The 23,866-nt window shown below is 39.7% G+C and overlaps 1 protein-coding gene across 2 annotated transcripts in view; it reads right to left on the bottom strand.

Annotated features, from left to right (window-relative positions):
- Positions 1 to 96: 96 nt before the first annotated feature.
- MOB4 (MOB family member 4, phocein) overlaps positions 97 to 23,866 on the bottom strand; it is a 42,170-nt gene continuing 18,400 nt past the window's right edge. For both annotated transcript variants that reach the window (XM_017869309.1, XM_017869310.1), the window contains exons 3-7: positions 14,618 to 14,718; positions 9,444 to 9,486; positions 9,168 to 9,254; positions 1,909 to 1,988; positions 97 to 241 (exon numbers count right to left, since the gene is read on the bottom strand). In XM_017869309.1, coding sequence (XP_017724798.1) covers positions 112 to 241; positions 1,909 to 1,988; positions 9,168 to 9,254; positions 9,444 to 9,486; positions 14,618 to 14,718 — 441 coding nt within the window. In that variant the 3' untranslated portion in view covers positions 97 to 111. The remainder of the gene's footprint in view (positions 242 to 1,908; positions 1,989 to 9,167; positions 9,255 to 9,443; positions 9,487 to 14,617; positions 14,719 to 23,866) is intronic.

Here is a 23,866-nt window from a genome sequence, read left to right as displayed (position 1 = left end):
CTGTAGAGAGGAAGACAAAAATATTATTTTAATTCACTATCCCAAACCAAAAGACTAGAAATAACATCAATATTTATTATGGTCATTCTGATAAGAATGTATCAAGATTAATTAGTGAAATATACTTACTTCATATTCATCAAATATCTGCCGATGATGAAAATAAGCATGTGAAAATATTCTGTAAATCCTACGGCATACTGATCCTAGTTTCGCTACAGATGATTCCTTTATGCTAACTCTAGAAGTAGAAAAGAAACCATAGATTCTTAGAACTGGATAGAATCTTAAGAACAATATAGTCCAATTTTCTCAGTTTACAAGTGTAGAAACTGACACGTAGGGAAAATAAGTGACTACTCTGAGGTCACACTGCGAGTAAATGCCTGGAGCCCCTACTCCTCACTTCTGGGCCAGTGTTCTCTCTGCCTAATCACAGGGCCTAAGTTAAATTCAGCATTATAGTTTTGAAACTTTGTAAAAGTTTAACACAGTTAGAATAAGTCCCCGACATTTCAAAATTTACTAAAACATCTATTTCCAACACGAATACATTGTTCACTAGAGGCGATTAAAACTCCTGAAAGGAATTATTGTTTTCTTTTACAGAACTAGGTTATTCTTTCCTTTTTTTTTTTTTTTTTTTTTTTTAAGAAATTAAGGTCGGGTGTGGTGGCTCACATCTGTAATCCCAACATTTTGACAGGCCGAGGCAGGTGGATCACCTGAGGTCAGGAGTTCAAGACCAGCCTGGCCAAAATGGTGAAACTCCATCTCTACTAAAAAATACAAAAATTAGCAAGGCATGGTGGCAGGCACCTGCAATCCCAGCTACCCGTGAGGCTGAGGTTGTAGTGAGCTGAGATTGCGCCACTGCACTCCAGCCTGGGTGAGCAAGACTCCATATATAAAAAAAGAGAGAGAGAGAAATTAAAATTGTTTATTTAAAATTGAAATTGTCTGCATATTTCTGATATCCTTTTTAAAAATACGTATACACAGAATATTAAGGCCAAAAGCAGTATTTTCTTAACATATTTTATATGAGCTCTTTGAAGCTAATCATATTTGGGGGGAAAAATCTCCAAATCTATCCATCTGGTAACAAATACCTTAATAAAATAAAAGGCATTCACAAACTTCACTGATAATATACTACATAATATATTTAAGATCCGACTTCTCAGATGTTAAAATCAATGAGCAAGGATAAGGAATTCTTCAAAAACAAATAGTTCAACTTAGGAAAGTCTGATCTCTTTTTTTTTTTTTGAGACAGAGTTTCGCTCTTGTTGCTCAGGCTGAAGTGCAATGGCACGATCTTGACTTATCACAACCTCTGCCTCCTGGGTTCAAGCGATTCTCCTGCGTCAGCCTCCCAAGTAGCTGGGATTACAGGCACTCATCACCACGCCCGCCTCATTTTGTATTTTTAGTAGAGAAGGGCTTTCTACATGTTGGTCAAGCTGGTCTCGAACTCCCCATCTCAGGTGATCTGCCCACCACAGCCTCCCAAAGCACTGGGATTATACGCGTGAGCCTGCGCCCGGCCGGAAACTCTGCTCTTTAGGCGTACTACATAAGGGGAGGCCGAGTCTAACTATCATAGAGATTCAAATGAGCAAGTATATACATATCCCAACGCTAAAGTATGAGAGGGAGAGCTCTGCAGAATGACACACATGAACAGGTGCTAGCCTTAGATTGAACTGGCCTTGAGCTTTGACAGCAGAGTCCTGCTGTTTAACTACAGTCCTAATTTCAAAACTTGAATAAACAAGCCAAAATACAATAGCTAAAAAAAAAATACAAAAATGCATTAACGAGCAACCTAATGTTACTTTTAAAATACTAATCTTATAAATTAAATCTAAAATGTTTAACATTATGTTTAAAAGTTTCCATTACCTGCTGGGAAAATATTTATTGCTATTCAGAAGACATGCAGCACCATCAAGTGTATGTCTAGTATAGTCTATAGCAGGACACTAAAAAAGAAAGAATATAGAAATGCATCAACAAAGAGCTCTCTCTTAGGTTAGATATATTCATTATATGGGTATACCTTATTCCAAAGACATGAGCATGTTATAAGAAAAAAGTTCCTTACAATTTCCGAATGCTTGTAAAATATGTTATATTAATAAGTAAGGTTTATTATCCCCTTGAACCATATCACAATTCTAGATGATACATAAACCAGTCTCCCATTTTTATTCCCAACATCATACCTACAAGAAAACAACAATTACAGATAAGAAGAATCCCGATCTCTGGTCTCTCCAGGGATGCCGTCTTATATCCTAAACAATATCCCTTACTATGTCCTTGGTACTCTATTATTAATCTAGCAGCCCTCTAAAGAACTTTCTCCCAAATCACCTTTGAATTTTAACATGAAATATCAAAGTTTCCTTATAGTTTAACAAATCTGACTTATTCTGTTCCATTTATCAGAAACACTAAAAAAAGAAACAATGAAACACTGTCTCATGGCAACTCAGTAAATTTATTAAAGGAAAAATAAAACTACAAAGTAACTGTCCTCCTCCAGTCCTCCTGAGGGCAGACAGGGAGCAGCATCAAGGGGAAAGCAGTCTAGAAACAAACCAGGGAGTCAACCAGAAGGAAAAAACAACTAAAGGAAGGAGTAACAATGAGTCTAGCTCAATGACTCTACTCAGTAATTAGATTATTTTTCAAGTTTCAGACTGAAACTGTCACTTAGAAATACAGTTCAATAACTACTAAATATGGCTTAGTGCCATGGCACTAAAAAATTATCTAACAAAAAAGAAGTATTTTCTAACAATATATCCATAGGAATTTTGATTAGTAGAGTCATTGCCAAAAACAGTACCATGAGCAATATTTATTGAAAAAAACTACCTTTCTCCAGATATGTGACCACAGATGAGTTGGTCAAAAGCAAATATCCCAAGTCACTGTATTTCTCATATTTGTCATTTGGGTACACCATGGCAGTTTTACAACCTTTAAACCAGAATCATCAACAGGAATACAGCAGACCCTTGAACAACACAGGTTTGAACTGCGTAAATCTACTTATGATCAGATTTTCCCAGAGACGGCAAGACCAACCGTACTTCTCTTTCTCCTCAGCCTACTCAACGACATGAACACAACAAGGAAGACCTTTATAATGATCCACTTAATGAATAGCAAATATACTTTCTCTTCCTTATGATTTTTCTTTAAAAAAAAAAAGAAAGAAAGAAGGTCTCACTATGTTGACCAGGCTGGTCTCGAACTCCTGGCCTCAAGCGATCCTCCCATGATTTTCTGAATAACATTTTCTTTTCTCTAGTTTACTTCATTGCAATACACTATATAATACATAGAACATACAAAATGTGTGTTAATTAACTATTACTGGTAAGGCTTCCAGTCAACAGTAGGCTATTAGTAATTAAGTTTTGGGGGAGTCAAAAGTTATACTCAAGATTTTCAACTGCACAGAGGGTTGGCATCCCAATTCCAGAGTTGTTCAAGGGTCAACTGTATAATGCAAGCCATATATTAATTTTAAGTTTTCTAGGCCCAACGTGGTGGCTCACGCCTGTAATTCCAGCACTTCGGGAGGCCCAAGTGGGAAGATCACTGACTCCAGGAGTTCAAGACCAGCGCAGGCAACACAGGGAGATGCCCCTATCTCTACAAAAAATTTGAAAAATTAGCCAGACATGGTGGCACATGACTGTAGTCCCAGCTACCAAGAAGGCTGAGACAGGAGGATTGCTTGAGCATGGGAGGTCAAGGCTGCAGTAAGCCAAGATCAGGCCACTGCATTCCAGCCTGGATAACAGGGTAAGATTCCATCTCAAAAAATTAATTAACTTTCTAAGAGATACATTAAAAAGGTAACGTAAAAGAGGTGAAATTAATTTTAATACAGTAGTTTGACCCACTATATCCAAAATATTACCATTTCAGAAGGTAACTGATATAAAATTAATGGACTACTTTTGACTTTTAAGATATAATTGATACAACTAAAATTTGCTCATAAAATTCAGTAGTTTCTAGTATATTCACGAAATTGTGCAAACATTACCATTACATTTCAGAACATTTCAGCATCCCAAAAAGAAACCTTGAACAAATTAGCAGTCACTTCCCATTCTCTCCTTCCCCCAGCCCTAAGCAACAACTAATCTAGTTTCTGTTTCACAGGATTTGCCTATTCTGGATATTTCATTAAAATGAAATAATATAATAAGTGGTATTTTGTGTATGGCTTCTATTACGTTTTCAAGGCTTATCCATGGTGTAGCATGAATCAATACTTCATTCCTTTTTTTAAAATTCAAAACTTTTTAGCCTTTAATGTTTTAAATATATACAAAATGCTGTACTGTACGTTTCTCCCTTTAAGACTTCATTCCTTTTTATGGCTGAATAATATTCCATTGTACACATATACAGTCAGCACTCTGCATCTACAGATTTAACCAACCAGATCAAAACTACTTTTTAAAATCCCATAACAAAAAAATACAAATTAAGAAATATAGTATAACAACTATTTACATAGCATTTACATTGTATTCAGTATTATACGTAATCTAGAGATGATTTAAAGTATATAGGAGGATGTGCACAGGTCATACGCAAATACTACACCATTTTATGTAAGAGACTTTGGTATCTGTGTTTTTGGTATTCACGGGGGTCCTGGGACCAATCCTCTGAGGATTGGCTGCAATACAGTTTGCTTATCCATTCATCAGTTGATGGATATTTGGTTGTTTCCATTTTTTGGCTATCATAAATAATGTGACTGTGAATATTCATGTACAAGTCTTTGTGCAGATATGTTTTCATTTTGGGGGAACTACATATCAAGGAGTGGAATTCCTGGGTCATATGCAACTCTATGCTTAACCATTTTAAGGAACTTCCAAACTGTTTTTCAAAATAGTTCAAGCATTTTACAATCCCATCATCAATGTTTAGGGGTTCCACTTCACATCTCACCCAGCACTTATTTATGTCTATCTTTTCTATTTTAGCTATTATAGTGGGTGTGAAAGTATATGCCATTTGGGGTTTTGGTGCTTTTTTCTTAACATTTTAAAAAATTGTAGTAAAATATATACAACATAAATTTTTCCATTTTGACCCTCTTTTTTTTTTTTTGAGAAGGAGTCTCACTCTGTCGCCCAGGCTGGAGTGCAGTGGCGTGATCTCCACTCACTGCAAGCTCCGCCTCCAGGGTTCATGCCATTCTCCTGCCTCAGCCTCCCAGTAGCTGAGACTACAGGCATATGCCACCACGCCCGGCTAATTTTTTGTATTTTTAGTAGAGACAGGGTTTCACCTTGTTAGCCAGGATGGTCTCGATCTCCTGACCTCATGATCCGCCCACCTCGGCCTCCCGAAGTGCTGGGATTACAGGCATGAACCACCAAGCCCGGACAGCTTTTTGACCATTTTTAAATGTACAATTTAGTGGCATTAATTTACAATATTGTGCAATCATCATCACTGTTTCCAACTCCCAAACAGAAACTATTATGGCCAGGCATGGTGGCTCACGCCTATAATCCCAGCACAATGGGAGGCCAAGGCAGATGGATCACTTGACACCAAGAGTTTGAGACCAACCTGGTCAACATGGTGAAACTCCATCTCTACTAAAAATACAAAAATTAGCCAGGCATGGTGGTGCATACCTGTTGTCCCAGCTACTCAGGAGGCTGAGGCAAAGAACTGCTTGAGCCTGGGAGGTGGAGGCTACAGTGAGCCGAGATTACGCCACTGCACTCCAGCCTGGGCGACAGAGTGAAACTCTCTTCAAAGAAAAAAAAAAGAAGAAAAAAAAGGAACTCGGCTGGGCGCAGTGGCTCACACCTGTAATTCCAGCACTTTAGGAGGCCAAGGTGGGAGGATCACATGAGGTCAGGAGTTTGAGGCCAGCCTGGCCAACATGGTGAAACCATGTCTCTACTAAAAATACAAAAATTAGCCAGGTGAGGTGGCACATGCCTGTAATCCCAGTTACTTGGGAAGCTGAGACAGGAGAATTGCCTGAACCTGGGAGGCGGAGGTTGCAGTGAGCCGAGATTGCACCACTGCACTCCAGCCTGGGCAACAGAGCAAGACTCTTGTCTCCAAAAAATAAATAAGTAAGTCTATCACCCTTAAGCACTAACTTCCCACACCTCCCATCCTTTGGCACATGGTAGTTATACTGAATGTGATAAATTCAATTTATGTAACTACCTTCTGTCTATAAGAATTTATTCACTCTAGATAAGTGGAATGCTACAGTATCTGTCCTTTTGCATTTGACTTGTTTCACTCCACATAATACATACTGGATTTTAAAGGTTCATCTATGTTGTAGCATGTATCAGAACTTCATTCCCTTTCACAGTTTTGTAATATTCCATTGTATGTCTATGCTACATTTTGTTTATCCATTCTCAGAGTTGTTTTCCTTTTTCTAATCAAGCATGGTTGTAGGGGAGACAATGTTAATCAGCTTAACAATAATGCACAACCCTCACATCAACTGTCTGTGGTTTTGAGATGTGCCTTAATAACTAATGTTGAGCATCTTTTCATGTGCTTACTGGCCATTTCTGAATCTTTTTTTGAGACATGGTCTCTCTCTGTCACATAGGCTGGAGTGTAGTGGTGTGATCTTTGCTTACTTCAACCTTGAGCCCTTGGGCTCAGATGATTCTCCCACCTCAGCCTCCCAAGTAGCTGGGACTACATGTGCACACCATCACACTCAGCTAATTTTTTGTATTTTTAGTAGAGATGGGGTTTCACCATGTTGGCTAGGCTGGTCTCGAACTCCTGACCTCAGGTGACCCACCCACTTCGGCCTCCCAAAGTGCTGGGATTACAGGCATGAGCCACTGCACCCAGCCTTACTGTCTTCGAAATCCAGTATTTATTTTGTGTTTACAGCACATTTCAATTTTGACTACCCACATTTCATGTGCTACACAGCTACATGTGACTCATGGGTTACCATATCACTCTATCTTTAGACCTTTAACTGGTTTCTGAATTTTTCTTAATTTGGATGACATTTTGCCTTGTTTTCGCTGCCTTCCCTTCACCTTCCCCCAATTAATTCTCAGGTAACTATTCCTAATCTGTAACAGTTATAACAGCAAAAAGATGGCAAAATATAGCAGGTTACAAAATACTACGTAATGGTGTTTACAAAGTTATATATTGTATTTTTCCAAATATACAATCATAATGCTACTGCAAGTGATCACAATCAGCATGTGACTGTGAGGGCTTGTAGACAGTAAGTTATAATGTTTGTCGCCTATTTGTATAATTTACTCTATATGCTGAATGTCTCTTTTTAATTCTCAAGGATACTGAATAAACGATTATCGGTGCTAAGTGTTCTGCTTCTCCCACTTCAGAATCTGCCTAGTGATTTTAATCCATGAGAGCATTTTCTTAGCTTAGTTTGTCAGTTCCTACAGTTTCCTGACTAAGCAGTTATTTGAAAAGAGTTCAGAAAGTGTCCTTTCAAATTGTTTGTATTTTTACAGTAATTCCATTCAATATAACTACCACTTGGAAATCCTACTATCACCCTCCCTTGACATATGGCCAGTTCAATAGATCTGGACTTCAGCAAGCAATGCTGCAATTCTAAGACTCATTTACAGGTCTTAATGCTAATGACTATCCTTTCATTTAATATTAATCAAGAAAGAAGTGGATATGAGAATAATAGTATATTTAAGAGTCATAACACATCACAAACTGGGTATCACTTCCACTCTAAAGAAAGAATAATACACCATTACTATGTGCCAGAACAAAACTAGCCTTGATTCAGCCTTCTTGATTCAGTTTCCTAATTGCAATAATCACATCATTCACTACATTAAGTAGCCAACTTCAGAGAATTATCAATGAAACCACTATGTGGATTTTCCCAGATGCAGACAGATACAATCTTAATACTGCTTCAATTAATTAACACAAAAATGTAACATCCTGAATGAAATCAGTCTTCCAAATAAGTACTACTCTCTTAGGTACCAAATATTCCTTATTTTGGAGCATTTATCCTTTTTGAAACAAAAAACACCAGATACTGATTTTGCAACTAGGGCCTCACTTGTCTTCAAGCCTTAGAAGTCTATCAATATAATGACCACTTTCAGGTCTATGATTCTACAGAATTGGCCTAACCCAATATCCCCAGTGAGTCAGTGTCAAGTAAAAAGTAATTGTAACAGATTAAATGGGAATACAGATTAAGGGAAAAGCAATGCACAGTTTAACCAATCCAGTTGTAAAGACCATTTTTGAGACAACTAAGGAAAAGTACACTGGGTATCAGATGATATGTAGAAGTTTTTAAAATAAGAAAAAGTAAAAAATTAATAAATAAGAAAAAGTATGGTAGGCCAGGTACAGTGGTTCACATCTATAATCCCAGCACTTTGGGAGACTGAGGTGGGCAGATTACTTGAGGTCAGGAGTTTGAGACCAGGCTTGCCAATACAGCAAAACCCCATCTCTACTAAAAATATAAAAATGAGCCCGGCATGGTGGCGCATGCCTGTAATCTCAGCCACTCACGAGGCTGATGCACGAGAATCTCTTGAATCCAGGAGACAGAGGTTGCAGTGAACTGAGATCACACCACTGCACTCCAGCCTAGACAACAGAGTAAGAATCCATCTCGAAAAAACAAAAAAAAAACTGCTATGGCCTATAGTCTTACCTTGATAAAAACTAAATAAGGAGAAAAACAACATGAATATTTAAAAGCTCAAAAGTAACATCTCTACTTAATCGAAGAGTAATCAATAGTTCTTCCTATCAAAAGAAATAATCTGAACAAAAACCTAAATAGGCGTATCTCAATCATTACACAGTAATCAGCACAATGTGATAGATGTTAATCTGTAATAGCCAGTGGATCATGAAGTGAGTTCTAGCCCATGTAATTGCCCAATCATGAAAAATGATGCTTATCATAAGAAATCCTAAAATAGTGCTGCAGTAATAACCTCACAACAAGCAACTCAAAATGAAATAGCAAAATAAACAGTGAACTAAAAACCCTAAAAACTTGTCTACTATTGTCTTGAGAGAGGTTTAGGCTATAACAATTTTATTAGTCACTCTATTTCATAAATCCTCACCTCTTTTGGAGTTTTATGAGCTGCACAAAGAAAAATCCATTGTTCAGTTGCTGTCATTTGTGTGCAAGTATCTGGATGGCATTCACTCTGTTAAAAATAATTAATTTCTTAATATGTAAAATAATAATGAAAAAGCTTATCATTTAGGTTACTATATTTCCATAACAAATTCTAGAAGAAAGTTAGAAATTTGGAGAAGTTTTGTAAGCACATTAAGCTATAAAACAGAGAAAAAAAATCAGAACTTTCAATTACAACTTTGACTTAAAATATTACCTGAAGTTTGACAGCAAGTCCATTTAGCTCAAGGCAGAACTGCCTGAAAATGCAAATACATAAATAAAAAGTCATTATCTATTCTCCACAGCAATTTTTAGAATATTAGCTGCAAAACGAGAATCCCATCAGTATCATTCCTCCTCCCTCACAACCATTATCAAACCCAGCTGAACAGACGACAACACATTTCTTCTAAAGGCTTACAGATTAAAAATAGAAAACCAATAACCCTCATAACATCCAATACCAGAGTTCAGTGAGCTGATCATTCTCTTATATACTAGAAATTAGTACAATTTTTCAGGGAAGTAATTTGGAAATATTTACCAAGACTTTTAGGAAGTGTATACTTTTTGACTAAGTCATTCTTCTAAGAATCTATGGTAATGAAATAATCAGATCTGCATGCAGATAAATGTATAAACATGTTCACAGGAGTTATATATGCATATAAGAAAATTTCTGAATTGTAGAAAAATTCAGCAACTGGAGGGTAATAAAATGTTGGTATACAGAAACACACAAAGAAATTACAGCAGGGCACAGTGGCTCAGGCCTGTAATCCCAACACTTTGGGAGGCCGAGGCAGGCGAATCACCTGAGATCAGGAGTTCAAGATCATCCTGGCCAAAATGGTGAAACTCCATCTCCACAAAAATACAAAAATTAGCCAGGTATGATGGCAATGCCTGTAATCTCAGCTATTTGAGAGGCTGACAAGGGAGAATTGCTTGAACCTGGGAGGCAGAGGTTGCAATGAGCCGAGATCACACTACCGCATTCTATCCTGGGCGAGAGAGTAAGGCTCCATCTCAAAAAAAACAAAAACAAAATTACACTACAATTACATTAAGGCCATCAGTTTTAGACAGTTGTGTGATAAAAAGATAATCTTCTATGTCACAAAGACAGTTTTATAGCTGTCAAAATACTGAACGTGTTCCCTCCAAAAGTCCTACCTATTAATATTTAGTTCAATGTATCAAGTTAGCTAAATCAATACTATGTTTCCTCATCAGAAAAACTGAATCATTTTGGTTCCCAAAATAATGCAAAGCTAAAACCTATATAATCAGAAGACAAAAAAAAAAAAAAATCCCCCCAAAAAAGAAAAAAAACAGGATATATATGAACAAATTTGGTAGGAAAAACTTTACTTACTGCACATTGTAACAGAAGAAAACAAAAAGGCAAGGGTCAAATTTTCAGCTGTTTGCAACTGCATTTCCTTTCCAGATGCCTAATAATGCTGTCCTTAGATTACAAAATAACTATTTCTTTTTTTNATTAGGTATATCTCCTAATGCTATCCCTCCCCCTTCCCCCCACCCCATGACAGGCCCCAGTGTGTGATGTTCCCCTTCCTGTGTCCAAGTGTTCTCATTGCTCAATTCCCACCTATGAGTGAGAACATGCGGTGTTTGGTTTTCTGTTCTTGTGATGGTTTGCTGAGAATGATGGTTTCCAGCTGCATCCATGTCCCTGCAAAGGACATGAACTCATCCTTTTTTATGGCTGCATAGTATTCCATGATGTATATGTGCCACATTTTCTTAATCCAGTCTGTCATTGATTGACATTTGGGTTGGTTCCAAGTCTTTGCTATTGTGAACAGTGCCGCAATAAACATACATGTGCATGCGTCTTTACAGCAGCATGATTTATACTCCTTTGGGTATACACCCAGTAATGGGATGGCTGGGTCAAATCCACCACCACCTTTAAGGACACTCAGCTTCATTTCTCCTCACCAAGTTTCACTTTGAACTTGGGCTATTAATTTTAACTTGAAATTGGAGGAGGATTTGTCCTTCGGTATTCCCTGAGATCTGAATTCTGTTTGTGCCTCTTAATAACATTATTTCTAAATCACCATATCACCAACTACTGCCCCCTATCAAGTAGGCTGCATGTTATGTGTTTTTTAGTTGTTTTCCACTAAGTGGTAATAAAGACTGGTTGTGATAAGTAAGTTTCTTACCTAACCTAACCCTTTTACAGCCAACAGCAAAATTAAGTTGATTCAGCAATGCTGTGGGTATAATCTGTGGCAAATAATGCAAAACTTACAGCTTCAAGTTAATTTAATACAGGGCTAACATGTATACAGTTGTGCAGCTGAAGAGACCAACCAGAGCTGGAATCCAGCCTACATTCCAGTCACCACACATGTATCCTGGCATAAAGGAGTAACTTTTCCTAATCATTAAGACTCAATATGAGCTAGGGGGAGATTTGACTGAAGTCATAACCCAATTCAAATTAACATTATTATATAATCAACTGCATTAACTAAAAATGGCAAGTGTACAGCCTCAACTCAATAAAGGATGTATGCAAAAACAAACAAAACTCTTCCTGGTCAACTAATAAAATATACACAATACAATAAAGAGATAAAAGAATATATACATGATAGTCCAAAAAGTGGTCAGTAGAAAAAAATAACAAAAGTAAAAATAGCATCAGAACAAATGAAATACTTGTGAGCAATATTTTATGTAAAGTTTTACGTAATGTTTTATATAATGTATGTTTCACAGAATAAGTTAAATAGGGAGGTAAATGTTTTCTTAGACCTGAAAAAAAAAAAAACCCTTGTACACTAAAATCAGCCCTTATTTGTTAGGAGTTATGCTTGTAATGGAAAAAACGGCCAACCACGGTGGCACACGCCTGTAATCCCAGCACTTTCGGAGGACAAGGCAGGCGGATCATGAGGTCAGGAGATCAAGAACATCCTGATCAACATGGTGAAACCCCGTTTCTACTAAAAATACAAAAATTAGCTGGGCATGGTGGTGTGCGTCTGTAGTCCCAGCTACTTGGGAGGCTGAGGCAGGAGAATTGCTTGAACCTGTGTGGCGGAGGTTGCAATGAGCCGAGATCACACCACTGCACTCCAGCCTGGTAACAGAGTGAGACTTAAGACTCCTGTCTCAAGAAAAAAAAAAAAAAGAAAGAAACAGAAAAAGAAAAAAACATGCTCACCTACTTTCATCATTAATGCCAAAGCATAAGAAAGCAGTTATTTTCAAGGCTGATTAAAAATAAAGCAAAGGATGTACTACATTGAAGTGCTTGCTGTCTTGGGTTGTAAAAATGGGAAAATACCTACAAACTCATACTTTCAATTATTGTGCATTCAGATATGTAAAAAAGTTAGAAATAGTCACATAATTTGTCTAAAAATCAGCAAAGGGTACAAAGAAGTCTTAGCATCCTGAAATTGCTGAACTGTTATGACACAACATAATGTCTTGGCCATATCTAAAGAAGCATGCAGTATCAAAAAGTAAATATTTTTTAAAAGTGCCTTGTCTTCAAGTTGAGGCACACAACACAGGAAACATGGTCAAATTTATTCAGGAAAAGTCATATTTCTACTCTACTTATCTAAAAATCAACTTACAAATAATAAGCCCCAATGAACACACACCTACTGCACTCTCTATATTTATTAATAATCTGTCAACTCATCCCAGCTCCCATGTGCACTGGAAAATTTATAATTTCAGGAAACACCTAGTAACTTCAGAATATATCTGCTTCTGAAGTTATTTCCACCTATCCACTAATTATCAATTTTTTCATTCAAAGCATATTACAAAAAGCACCAAAACTCCTTACTTCAGGATTAAAATTAATCTCTATTTACCAAAGACAAGACTGGAAGTTTGCAATAATTTATAGGTAACTTATCAGATACCAACCCTAGACTAGGAACTAGAAGTAATCCTCCACAAAAACATAAAGTGGCCAAGTGCAGTGGCTCATGCCTGTATAATCCCAGTGCTCTGGCAGGCTGAGATGGGAGGATCACTTGAGCCCAGGATTTCAGGACCAGCTTGGACAACACAGTGAGACCCCGTCTCTACAGAAACAAAGGGGAAAAAAAAAAGACAAGTCGGGCACGGTGGCTCACGCATGTAATACCAGCACTTTGGGAGGCCGAGGAGGGCGGATCATGAAGTTAGGAGTTTGAGACCAGCCTGGCCAACATAGTGAAACCCTATCTCTACTAAAAATACAAAAATTTGCCGGGCATAGTGGCACATGCCTGTAGTCCCAGCTACTCAGCAGGCTGAGGCAGGAGAATCACTTGAACCCGGGAGGCAGAGGTTGTGGTGAGCAGAGATCGCACCCCTGCACTCCAGCTTGGGTGAAGGAGTGAGACTCTGTCTCAAAAAAAAAAAAAAAAAGACAATAGATGACACAAAGTTATGCATAAATGGGGAAATGGAAATACCGTATTAGTGGTTAAGAGATACAATTAAGGAAAACCATGAAATAAGATAATAAAACCCAGGCTGGCATGGTGGTAATCCCAGCACTGTGGGAGGCCAAGGTGGGCAGATTGCTTAAGCCCCGGAGTTTGAGATCAGCCTAGGCAACATGGTGAAACCCTGTCTCTACAAAAAATACAAAAAACTAGACAGGCTTAGTGGCATTCACTAGTAGTAGTCCCAGCTACTCAGGAGGCTGAGATAGGAGGATTGCTTCAGTATGGGAGACAGAGGCTGCAATGCGCCAAGATTGCACCACTGCACTCCAGCCTAGGCAACAGATCAAGACCCTGTTTTAAAAAAAAAAAAAAGGTGGGGATAATAAGGCCCAAATCAATAAATGTAGAAAGGGTGGCTCAATACTTTGGGAGGACAAGGTAGGAAGATTGCTTGAATCCAGGAGATTGAGACTAGCTTGGGCAACATAATGAGATCCTGTCTCTACAACAAACTAAAAAAATTAGTGAGGCATGCTGGCACACGCCTGTAGTCCCAGCTACTCTGGAAGCTGATGTGGGAGGATCACTTGAGCCTGGGAGGTAGAGGCACAGTAAGCAGTGACTGCACCACTGCACTCTAACATAGGCAACAGAGTGAGACTCTATCTCAAAGAAAAAAAAAAAAGAAAAGTAGAGAGGTGCAGAGGCAGGTCCAAGTTATCAGCTCTGAAACCACCTTTCAAAACAAGTGACTCTGTAGCATACTTTGATCTGGAAACAACCAGTGAAGAAAGCTGAGAACCTTGTGACACTGAAAATGCCAAAGCTTTAAAATTTGGCTTCTTAGTCTGCAGTTACATAGTAAATTTTATGATTCATAATTATCATTAATATGAAAGTTTCGTGAGAGGAACTATTAGTATTTTGATGTAACATAAGGACCTACCTTAAATGTTCATACTTCCACACACCTTCATCTTGGCCTTCAGGTGGTTCAAGAATTTTGTCAATATTGGAGCAATCTGCTCTTATGTTCTGTTGAATATACTAAAAACAAAGAAGTTCTTATGGTTAATTAAATTATACCACCTGGTAAATCTTACATTAAGTACATATAATTTTTGAATACATAACTGCTCTTGTGGTTCAACTTGGGTTATACACTAAATAGGAAACCAAGTGTAGAATCATAATCAGTAACTCAGAAAAAAGTAGGTTACCCTTACTTATTTACTTATTTATCCTTCAATTCAACTTCATTTGGATAGAATCTACTACATAAATGCAGATATTGTATTTGTCAGGACTGGAACTGGGATCAAAATTGCAAACCGTGGCCAGGCACGGTGGCTCAAGCCTGTAATCCCAGCACTTTGGGAGGCCGAGATGGGCAGATCACGAGGTCAGGAGATCGAGACCATCCTGGCTAACACGGTGAAACCCCATCTCTACTAAAATACAAAAAAAAAAACTAGCCGGGCGAGGTGGTGGGCGCCTGTAGTCCCAGCTACTCGGGAGGCTGAGCCAGGAGAATGGCGTGAACCCGGGAGGCAGAGCTTGCAGTGAGCTGAGATCCGGCCACTGCACTCCAGCCTGGGCGACAGAGCGAGACTCCGTCTCAAAACAAAACAAAACAAAACAAAACAAAATTGCAAACTGTAATTTCTTTTTTTTTTTTTCTTGAGACAGGATCTCACTGCATCACCCAGGCTGGAGTACAGTGGCACAATCTCAGATCACTGCAATATCCACCTCCTGGGCTCAAGCAGTCCTCCCAACTCAGCCTCCTGAGGAACTGGAACTACAGGCACACGCCATCACGCTGGGCTAACTTTTCTGTATTTTGTAGATACAGGATTTTCGCCATAGGCAATGTAAATATAACTATGGTACATATTGTAATTCCGTTTATATGAAGTGTCTAGAATAAGAAAATCTATTGAGACAGAAAAAAGATTTGTACTGGCGTAGGGCTTGAGGGCAGAGAGGAAGGCAGAGGAGACTAAAGATGGCTACTAATGGGGATGAGTTTTCCTTTAAGAAAGGATAAAAATGTTCTAAAAGGCCAGGCGTGGGGGCTTCATGCTTGTAATGCCAGCACTTTGGGAGGCCAAGGCGGGCAGATCACGAGGTCAGGAAATCAAGACCATCCTGGCTAACATGGTGAAACCCTACCTCTACTAAAAATACAAAAAATTAGCAGGGCGTGGTGGTACACATCTGTAGTCTCAGTTGCTCCGGAGGCTGAGGCAAGAGAATCGCTTCAACCCGGGAGGCGGAGGTTGCAGTGAACCGAGATCGCACCACTGCACTCCAGCCTGGGCAACAAAGCGAGACTCCGTCTCAAAAACAAAACAAAACAAAAAAAGTTATAAAATTAGACTCTAGTGATGGCTGTGCAACCCTGTGAATATAATCACTCTAACTGTATGGGGATGTGTATGGTATGTTCATTAGACCCAATAAAAGTTGTTTTAAATAACTAAGTTTAAAAAAAAGGCAAAGGAGGGTCACTTTCAATTTTTAAAATGTAATAACAAAAAAATTTAAATTTCAGATCTCTGTAATGCTTTATGCAATCTTTTGGATATTCTGAAATGTGAATAGGTTAGAGTAAAAGGGTGGTTACAAAAACTTACTAACTATAAGGCCTTCTTGAGCCAATCAATTTTGCCTACTTCAGACAATCTTTCTTAAATATCACTTGCGTACTCAAAAACTTTTTTCCCCAAACAAAAGGTCTCACATATTTAGTACTGAACCAGCCTACTGCAGAGCATAGAAACCAAAAGAAAAACCATTGTTCCAATACAGCATGTCCAACTGTTCAGATGATGGTGACCTTTTCAGCCTGATATGGTGACATGATAGTGATCTTGATACAATATTAAATATGTGTGCCATCTCATTTAAAAATTCCTTCTAGACCCAGTTTGGTTTTTTTCCAATGTCTCCTCTTAGAGTTGTACCTGATTTTATTACTCAGTATTCATCTGAATTCACTGGGGAATGTGACAATTTTGCTTTTGTTTCTTGGTTGGGAATCACTTGATTCTAAAAGTCTTGTGGGAAGGCACAGCAAAGAACAGAGTCATGCACACACACGATGACAGGGAAAGGGATCAAATACTTTTTTTTTTTTGATGGAGTGTTGCTCTTGTTGCCCAGGCTGGAGTGCAATGGCTTGGTCTTGGCTCACCACAACCTCCACCTCCTGGGTTCAAGCGATTCTCCTGCCTCAGCCTCCCGAGTAGCTGGGAATACAAGCACCCACCACCACGCCTGGCTACTTTTTGTATTTTTTGTGGAGATGGAGTTCACCATGTTGGCAAGGCTGGTCTCGAACTCCTGACCTCAGCGGATCCACCCACCTCGGCCTCCCGAAGTGCTGGGATTACAGGCGTGAGCCACAGTCCCCAGCCTCAAACACGTTTTAATCACTCTTTAATTATTACTGAAACCACTATCCCTGATATTTTTTATCTTATCCTAATGTTTCAAAGTCTTGATTCTCTCTCTCCTTGAGGAGATACAGGTAAATTGTATACCTTCTCCACAGGCCACCTCAAATTCCATGTCACAATTCTGTCCAATCTCTCGTTCCCCTAGTACACTCAAGCACTCCCTGGTTATTCGAATCGTCGCAGAACTCCATCCGATTTCCTGCCATATTTGTAATTTGTATGCATTAGCAATCTGTCTATTCATTTTGTCGTTCCTGTTCCCACTACACCTTCTACGGATAGAACTTTTTTTTGTTTTGAGGTAAGAGTCTCACTCTGTCACCCAGGCTGGAGTGTAGTGGTGCAATCTCAGCTCACTACAACCTCTGCCTTCCGGGTTCAAGTAATCCTATCATCTCAGCCTTCCGAGTAGCCGGGATTATAGGCATGTGCCACCATGCCCANTAGTACACTCAAGCACTCCCTGGTTATTCGAATCGTCGCAGAACTCCATCCGATTTCCTGCCATATTTGTAATTTGTATGCATTAGCAATCTGTCTATTCATTTTTGTCGTTCCTGTTCCCACTACACCTTCTACGGATAGAACTTTTTTTTGTTTTTGAGGTAAGAGTCTCACTCTGTCACCCAGGCTGGAGTGTAGTGGTGCAATCTCAGCTCACTACAACCTCTGCCTTCCGGGTTCAAGTAATCCTATCATCTCAGCCTTCCGAGTAGCCGGGATTATAGGCATGTGCCACCATGCCCAGCTAATTTTTGTATTTTTAGTAGAGACGGGGTTTCACCATGTTGGTCAGGCTGGTCTTGAAGTCCTGACCTCAAGTGATCCACCTGCCTCAGCCTCCCAAAGTGTTGGGATTACAGGCGTGAGCCAACGCACCTAGCCTTCTATGGCTAGAACTCTTAGCAGCATTTATTTCACACTTAATAGCACAACTTACTAGCGCTTACTTTCATGTGTCTCCTTCATATAGCGAGTCCCTGAACACAGAGACTTTTATTTATTTATTTATTTATTTATTTATTTATTTATTTATTTAATTTATTTATTTATTTATTTTTGAGATAGAGTTTTGTTCTGTCACCCAGGCTAGAGTGCAGTGGCGCTACCTTGGCTCACTGCAACCTCTGCCTCCTGGGTTCAAGCAATTCTTCTGCCTCAGCCTCCCAAGTAGCTGGGATTACAGGTGTGTGCCACAACACCTGGCTAATTCAAGACTGCCTAGGCTAATTCAAGACCACCTAAGCTAGTTTTGAACTCCTGGGCTCAAGCAATTCTTCCACCTCAGCCTCCCAAAGTAATGGGATTACAGGCATGAATCACTGGGCCCAGCCCAATTTTAATTATTTAACCACGTATTTAGAAACTGACTTTACTTATATAATTACTAAATTTTGTTATTAAGTGGAGTTACAAGCCTCAATCTTGAAGACATCTAGAATCCTTTTATTGATACCAATTTATGTAAAGCAAAAAAGAAATCCTTAACTTAGAAATAAAACAAAAATGTCATTTTGGCGAGTCACAATGGCTCACTCCTATAATTCCAGCACTTTGGGAAGCAGAGGCAGGCAGATCACCTGAGGTCAAGAGTTCAAGACCAGCCTGGCCAACATGGCGAAATCCCGTCTCTATTAAAAATACAAAACCTGGCTGGGCGCGGTGGCTCAAGCCTGTAATCCCAGCACTTTGGGAGGCCGAGGTGGGTGGATCACAAGGTCAGGAGATCGAGACCATCCTGGCTAACATGGTGAAACCCCGTCTCTACTAAAAATATAAAAAAAATTAGCCGGGTGTGGTGGCGGGCGCCTGTAGTCTCAGCTACTCAGGAGGCTGAGGCAGGAGAATGGCGTGAACCCGGGAGGTGGAGTTTGCAGTGAGCCGAGATCGCGCCACTGCACTCCAGCCTGGGCGACAGAGCGAGACTCTGCCTCAAAAAAAAAAAAAAAAATACAAAACCTGGCCGGGCATGGTAGCACACACCTGTAATCCCAGCTACTGGGAGACTGAGGCAGGAAAATCACTTGACCCTGGGAGGTGGAGGTTGCTGTGAGCAGCAATCATACACTATTATTGCACTCCAACCTGGCAGTGAGACTCTATCTCAAAAAAAAGTCATTTTGTTTTCTATAAAGAGTCCTCCACACTTTTATGCAATAGAGGCAACTATCATTTTTTAAAAATGAGCTAAGAAGGATGGACGAGGTGGCTCCCGCCTATAATCCTAGCACTTTGGGAGGCCGAGGCAGGTGTATCACAAGGTCAGGAGTTCGAGATCAGCCTGGTCAATATGGTGAAACCCCATCTCTAATAAAAATACAAAAATTAGCCAGGCATGGTAGCACATGGAGGTTGAGGCAGGAGAATCGCTTGAACCCGGGAAGCAAAGGTTGCGGTGAGCCGAGATCACGCCACTGAACTCCAGCCTGGGCGACAGAGCAAGACGCTGTCTCAAAAAAAAAAGTACTTGAAGAAATAATGCTAAAAAGTTTCCAAGTTTGTAAAAAGATGTAAGCTTGCAAATTCAAGAAGCTGAGTAGGCTGGGAAAAAAAGAGGAATAGGGAATTATTGTTTAATATGTATAGAATTTCAGTTGGGGAAGATAAATTTCTGGACACGGATGGTGGTGATGGTTGCACAATGGGAATGTACTTAATGCCACAGAACTGTACACTTTAAAATAGCAAAAATGATAAATTTTATGTCTCATATATATTGCCACAATTTTTTTAAAAAGCTGAGTGAACATCAAACAAGATAACCCCAAAGAAATTTACATCCAGACGCATCATAATCAAATGGCTAAAACCCAAAGATAAGTCCAGGTGTGGTAGCTCAGGTCTGTAATCCCAGCACTTTGGAAGACCAAGGCAGGAGGATCACTCAAGCCCAGAAGTTAGAGATCAGCTTGGGCAACATAGTAAGACCACGTCTCTACAAAATATAAAAATTAGCCAGGCATGGTGGTGTATGCCTGGAGTACCAGCTACTTGAGAGGCTGAGTTGGAAGGACTGCTTGAGCCTAGGAAGTCCAGGCTGCAGTGAGCCATGATCATGCCACTGTACACCAGCCTGGAATGAGAGAGTGAAACCTTGTCTCAAAAAAGAAAAAAAGAAAAAAACACCACTAAAGAAGACAGAAGGCCGGGCGCAGTGGCTCAAGCCTGTAATCCTAGCACTTTGGGAGGCCGAGACGGGCGGATCACAAGGTCAGGAGATCGAAACCATCCTGGCTAACACGGTGAAACCCCGTCCCTACTAAAATACAAAACTAGCCGGCCGAGGTGGCGGGCACCTGTAGTCCCAGCTACTCGGGAGGCTGAGGCAGGAGAATGGCGTAAACCCGGGAGGCGGAGCTTGCAGTGAGCTGAGATCCGGCCACTGCACTCCAGTCCGGGCGACAGAGTGAGACTCCGCCTCAAAAAAAAAAAAAAAAAAAAAAAAAAAAAAAAGAAGACAGAAGAATCTGAATGACGGCTTCTTTCTCATCAGAAACCATGGAAGCAAAATGGCAAAACATTTTTAAAGTGCTGAAAGACTTAGCAGGCTGAGGGAGGAGGACTGCTTGAGGCCAATAGTTCAAGACCAGCCTAGGCAACACAGCCAGACCACGTCTCTACCAAAAAAAAAAAAAAAAAAGTCAGTCAGGGGTGATGTGCTACTGTAGTCATAGCTATTCAGAAAACTGAGGTGAGAGAATCTCTTAAGTTCAGGAGTTTAAGGCTGCAGTAAGCTATGATCATACCACTGCACTCCAACTTGGCGAAAGAGTGAGACCCTGTCTTAAAAAAAATAAAAATAGAGTCCAGGCACGGTGACTCACACCTGTAATCCCAGCACTTTGGGAAGCCAAGGAGGGTGGATCACGAGCTCAGGAGTTCAAGACCAGCCTGGCCATGAAGGTGAAACCCCGCCTCTACTAAAAATGCAAAAATTAGCCAGGCACGGTGGCAGGTGCCTGTTATCCCAGCTACTCAGGAGGCTGATGGATGAGAATCGCTTGAAACCAGGAGGCGGAGGTTACAGTGAGCCGAGATCATGCCACTGCACTCCAGCCTGGGAGACAGAGTAAGACTCCATCTCAAAAATAAATAAATAAAAAATAAAAATATAAAAATGAAAATAAGGCCAGGAGGCCAGGCAGGGTGGCACACGCCTGTAATCACAGCAATTTGGGAGGGTGAGGCAGGCAGACCACAAGGTCAAGAGATCGAGACCATTCTGGCCAACGTGGTGAAACCTTGTCCATACTAAAAATATAGAAATTAGCTGGGTGTGGTGGCAGGAGCCTGCAGTCCCAGCTACTCGGGAGGCAGAGGCAGGAGAATGGCTTGAATCTGGAGGTGGAGGTTGGAGTGAGCCGAGATTGTGCCACTGCACTCCAGCCTGGGCGACAGAGCAAAACTGTCTCAAAATAAATAAATAAATAAATAAATAAACAAAAGGCCGGGCACAGTGGCTCACATCTGTAATCCCCGAACTCTGGGAGGCTGAGGTGGATGGATCACTTGAGGTCAGGAGTTCAAGACCAGCCTGGCCAATATGGTAAAACCCAGTCTCTACTAAAAATAGAAAAATGAGGTGGGTGTGGTGGCATACACCTGTCGTCCCAGCTACTGAGGAGGCTGAGGCAGGAGAATCGTTTGAACCCAGGAGGTGAAGCCTGCAGTGAGCCAAGATCACGCCACCATACTCCAGTCTGGGTGACAGAGCGAGACTCCACCTCAAAATACATACATAAATAAATAAATAATAAAAATGTGCTAAAAGGAAAGAGTTGCCAAGCCAGAATTCTATATCCAACAAAAATATTATTTAGAAATGAAGATCAGCTGGGCATGGTGGCTCACGTCTGTAATCTTAGTACTCTGTGGGGCTCAGGCAGGCAAGTCAAGAGTTCAAGACAAGCCTGGCCAACGTGGTGAAACCCTGTCTATATTAAAAACACAAGAATTAGCTGGGGGTGGTGGCACATGCCTGTAATCCCAGCTACTCGAGAGGCTGAGGGAGAATTGTTTAAACTCAGTGAGTCCAGATAGCGCCACAGCACTCTGGTCTGAGTGACAGAGCAAGACTGTCAAAAAAAAAAAAAAGAATTGCTAAAGGAAGTTCTTCAGACAGAAAATAATACAAAGAAAATTGGGAACATCAGGAGCAGGAGATATTGTAAATTGTAAATATCTGGGTATAAATATAATAGACTGTTCTCATGACTTCTTTAAAATACATTTGACAGGTGAAAGCAAAAAGATTAACGATGGGGTTTTCAATGTATATTGATGTAATATATGGTAACTATAGTATAAAGGGAGAGGAAAAGGGGTGCATATGATAGTAAAGTTTCTACATTTCAATTAAAGTGGTAGAATACTGATTTTAAGTAAACTGCATAGAGTACCCATTTAGTGATCAAGTATATAAATGTGTCAAAGTTAGAATTAAAACAGAATACTAAAAATGTTCAAATAACCCTTAAAAAGACAGAAAAGGGGAAACAGGAACAAACAAAAAGCCCAGAAGGAACTAAAAAGTAATAAAATGGTAGGTCTAAATCTAAATAATAGTAAACATACAGCACATCAATGTTAAATGGTCTGAATATACCAATTAAAAGAGAAAGTCTGTCAAAATGAACTAAGAAATATGACCCAACCATATGCTGTCTACAAGAAACTTACTTCAAACATAATTATATAGGTAGGTCAAAAGGATGAAAAAAGAAATACCATACAAATATAAATCAAAAGAAAGTTATCAGGAATGCCAAGGTGCTTCAACATTTAAAAACAACAACAACAATGCAACATACTACATTAATATACAAAGAGAAAAAAACACATGATCATACCGATGCAGAAAAGATATCTGACAAAATCCAACATCTTTTCATGATAAAACCACTTAGAAAACTAGGTATAAAAGGAAATTTCAACATGATTAAGGGCATTCATGAAAAACTCACAGCTAACCTCAGACTCAATGGTGAAAAACTAAAAGCCCTTCCCTTAAAACCCAAATGAGACAAGGATGCTCACTTTCACCACCACTATTCAACACTGTACTAAAGTTCTAGCCAGAGCAACTAGACAAGATAAAGAAATAAAAGGCATCTCATTTGGAAAGGAAGTCGTAAAACTATCTCTATCAACAAATTACATGATCCTATATATACAAAATCCCAAAGAATCCACAAGGACGTTACTCTAAGTGCAAAATGATTCAGCAAAGTCATAGAATACAAGATGAATACACAAAAATCAGTTTTGTTTCTATATACCTGTAGAATCTAAAAAGGAAGAAAATAATTCCACTTACAATAGCACCTAAAAACTTTTAACTACCTAGAAATAGATTTCAATAAGGAGATAAAATTTTTTTGCAGACTGAAAACTACAAAACATTGCTGCAATTAAAGACCTAAACAGGCCAGGCGCAGTGGCTCAAGCCTGTAATCCTAGCACTTTGGGAGGCCGAGACAGGCGGATCACGAGGTCAGGAGATCGAGACCATCCTGGCTAACACGGTGAAACCCCGTCTCTACTAAAAAATACAAAAAACTAGCCGGGCGAGGTGGCGGGCGCCTGTGGTCCCAGCTACTCGGGAGGCTGAGGCAGGAGAATGGCGTAAACCCGGGAGGCGGAGCTTGCAGTGAGCTGAGATCCAGCCACTGCACTCCAGCCTGGGTGACAGAGTGAGACTCCGTCTCAAAAAAAAAAAAAAAAAAAAAAAA

This window comes from Rhinopithecus bieti, unplaced genomic scaffold, assembly GCF_001698545.2.
Source record: "Rhinopithecus bieti isolate Rb0 unplaced genomic scaffold, ASM169854v2 scaffold_2572, whole genome shotgun sequence".
In the NCBI taxonomy this organism is placed as follows: Eukaryota; Metazoa; Chordata; class Mammalia; order Primates; family Cercopithecidae; genus Rhinopithecus; species Rhinopithecus bieti.
The sequence above is the reverse complement of the archived record's forward strand: the minus strand, read 5'-3'. Positions and strand labels throughout refer to the sequence as shown.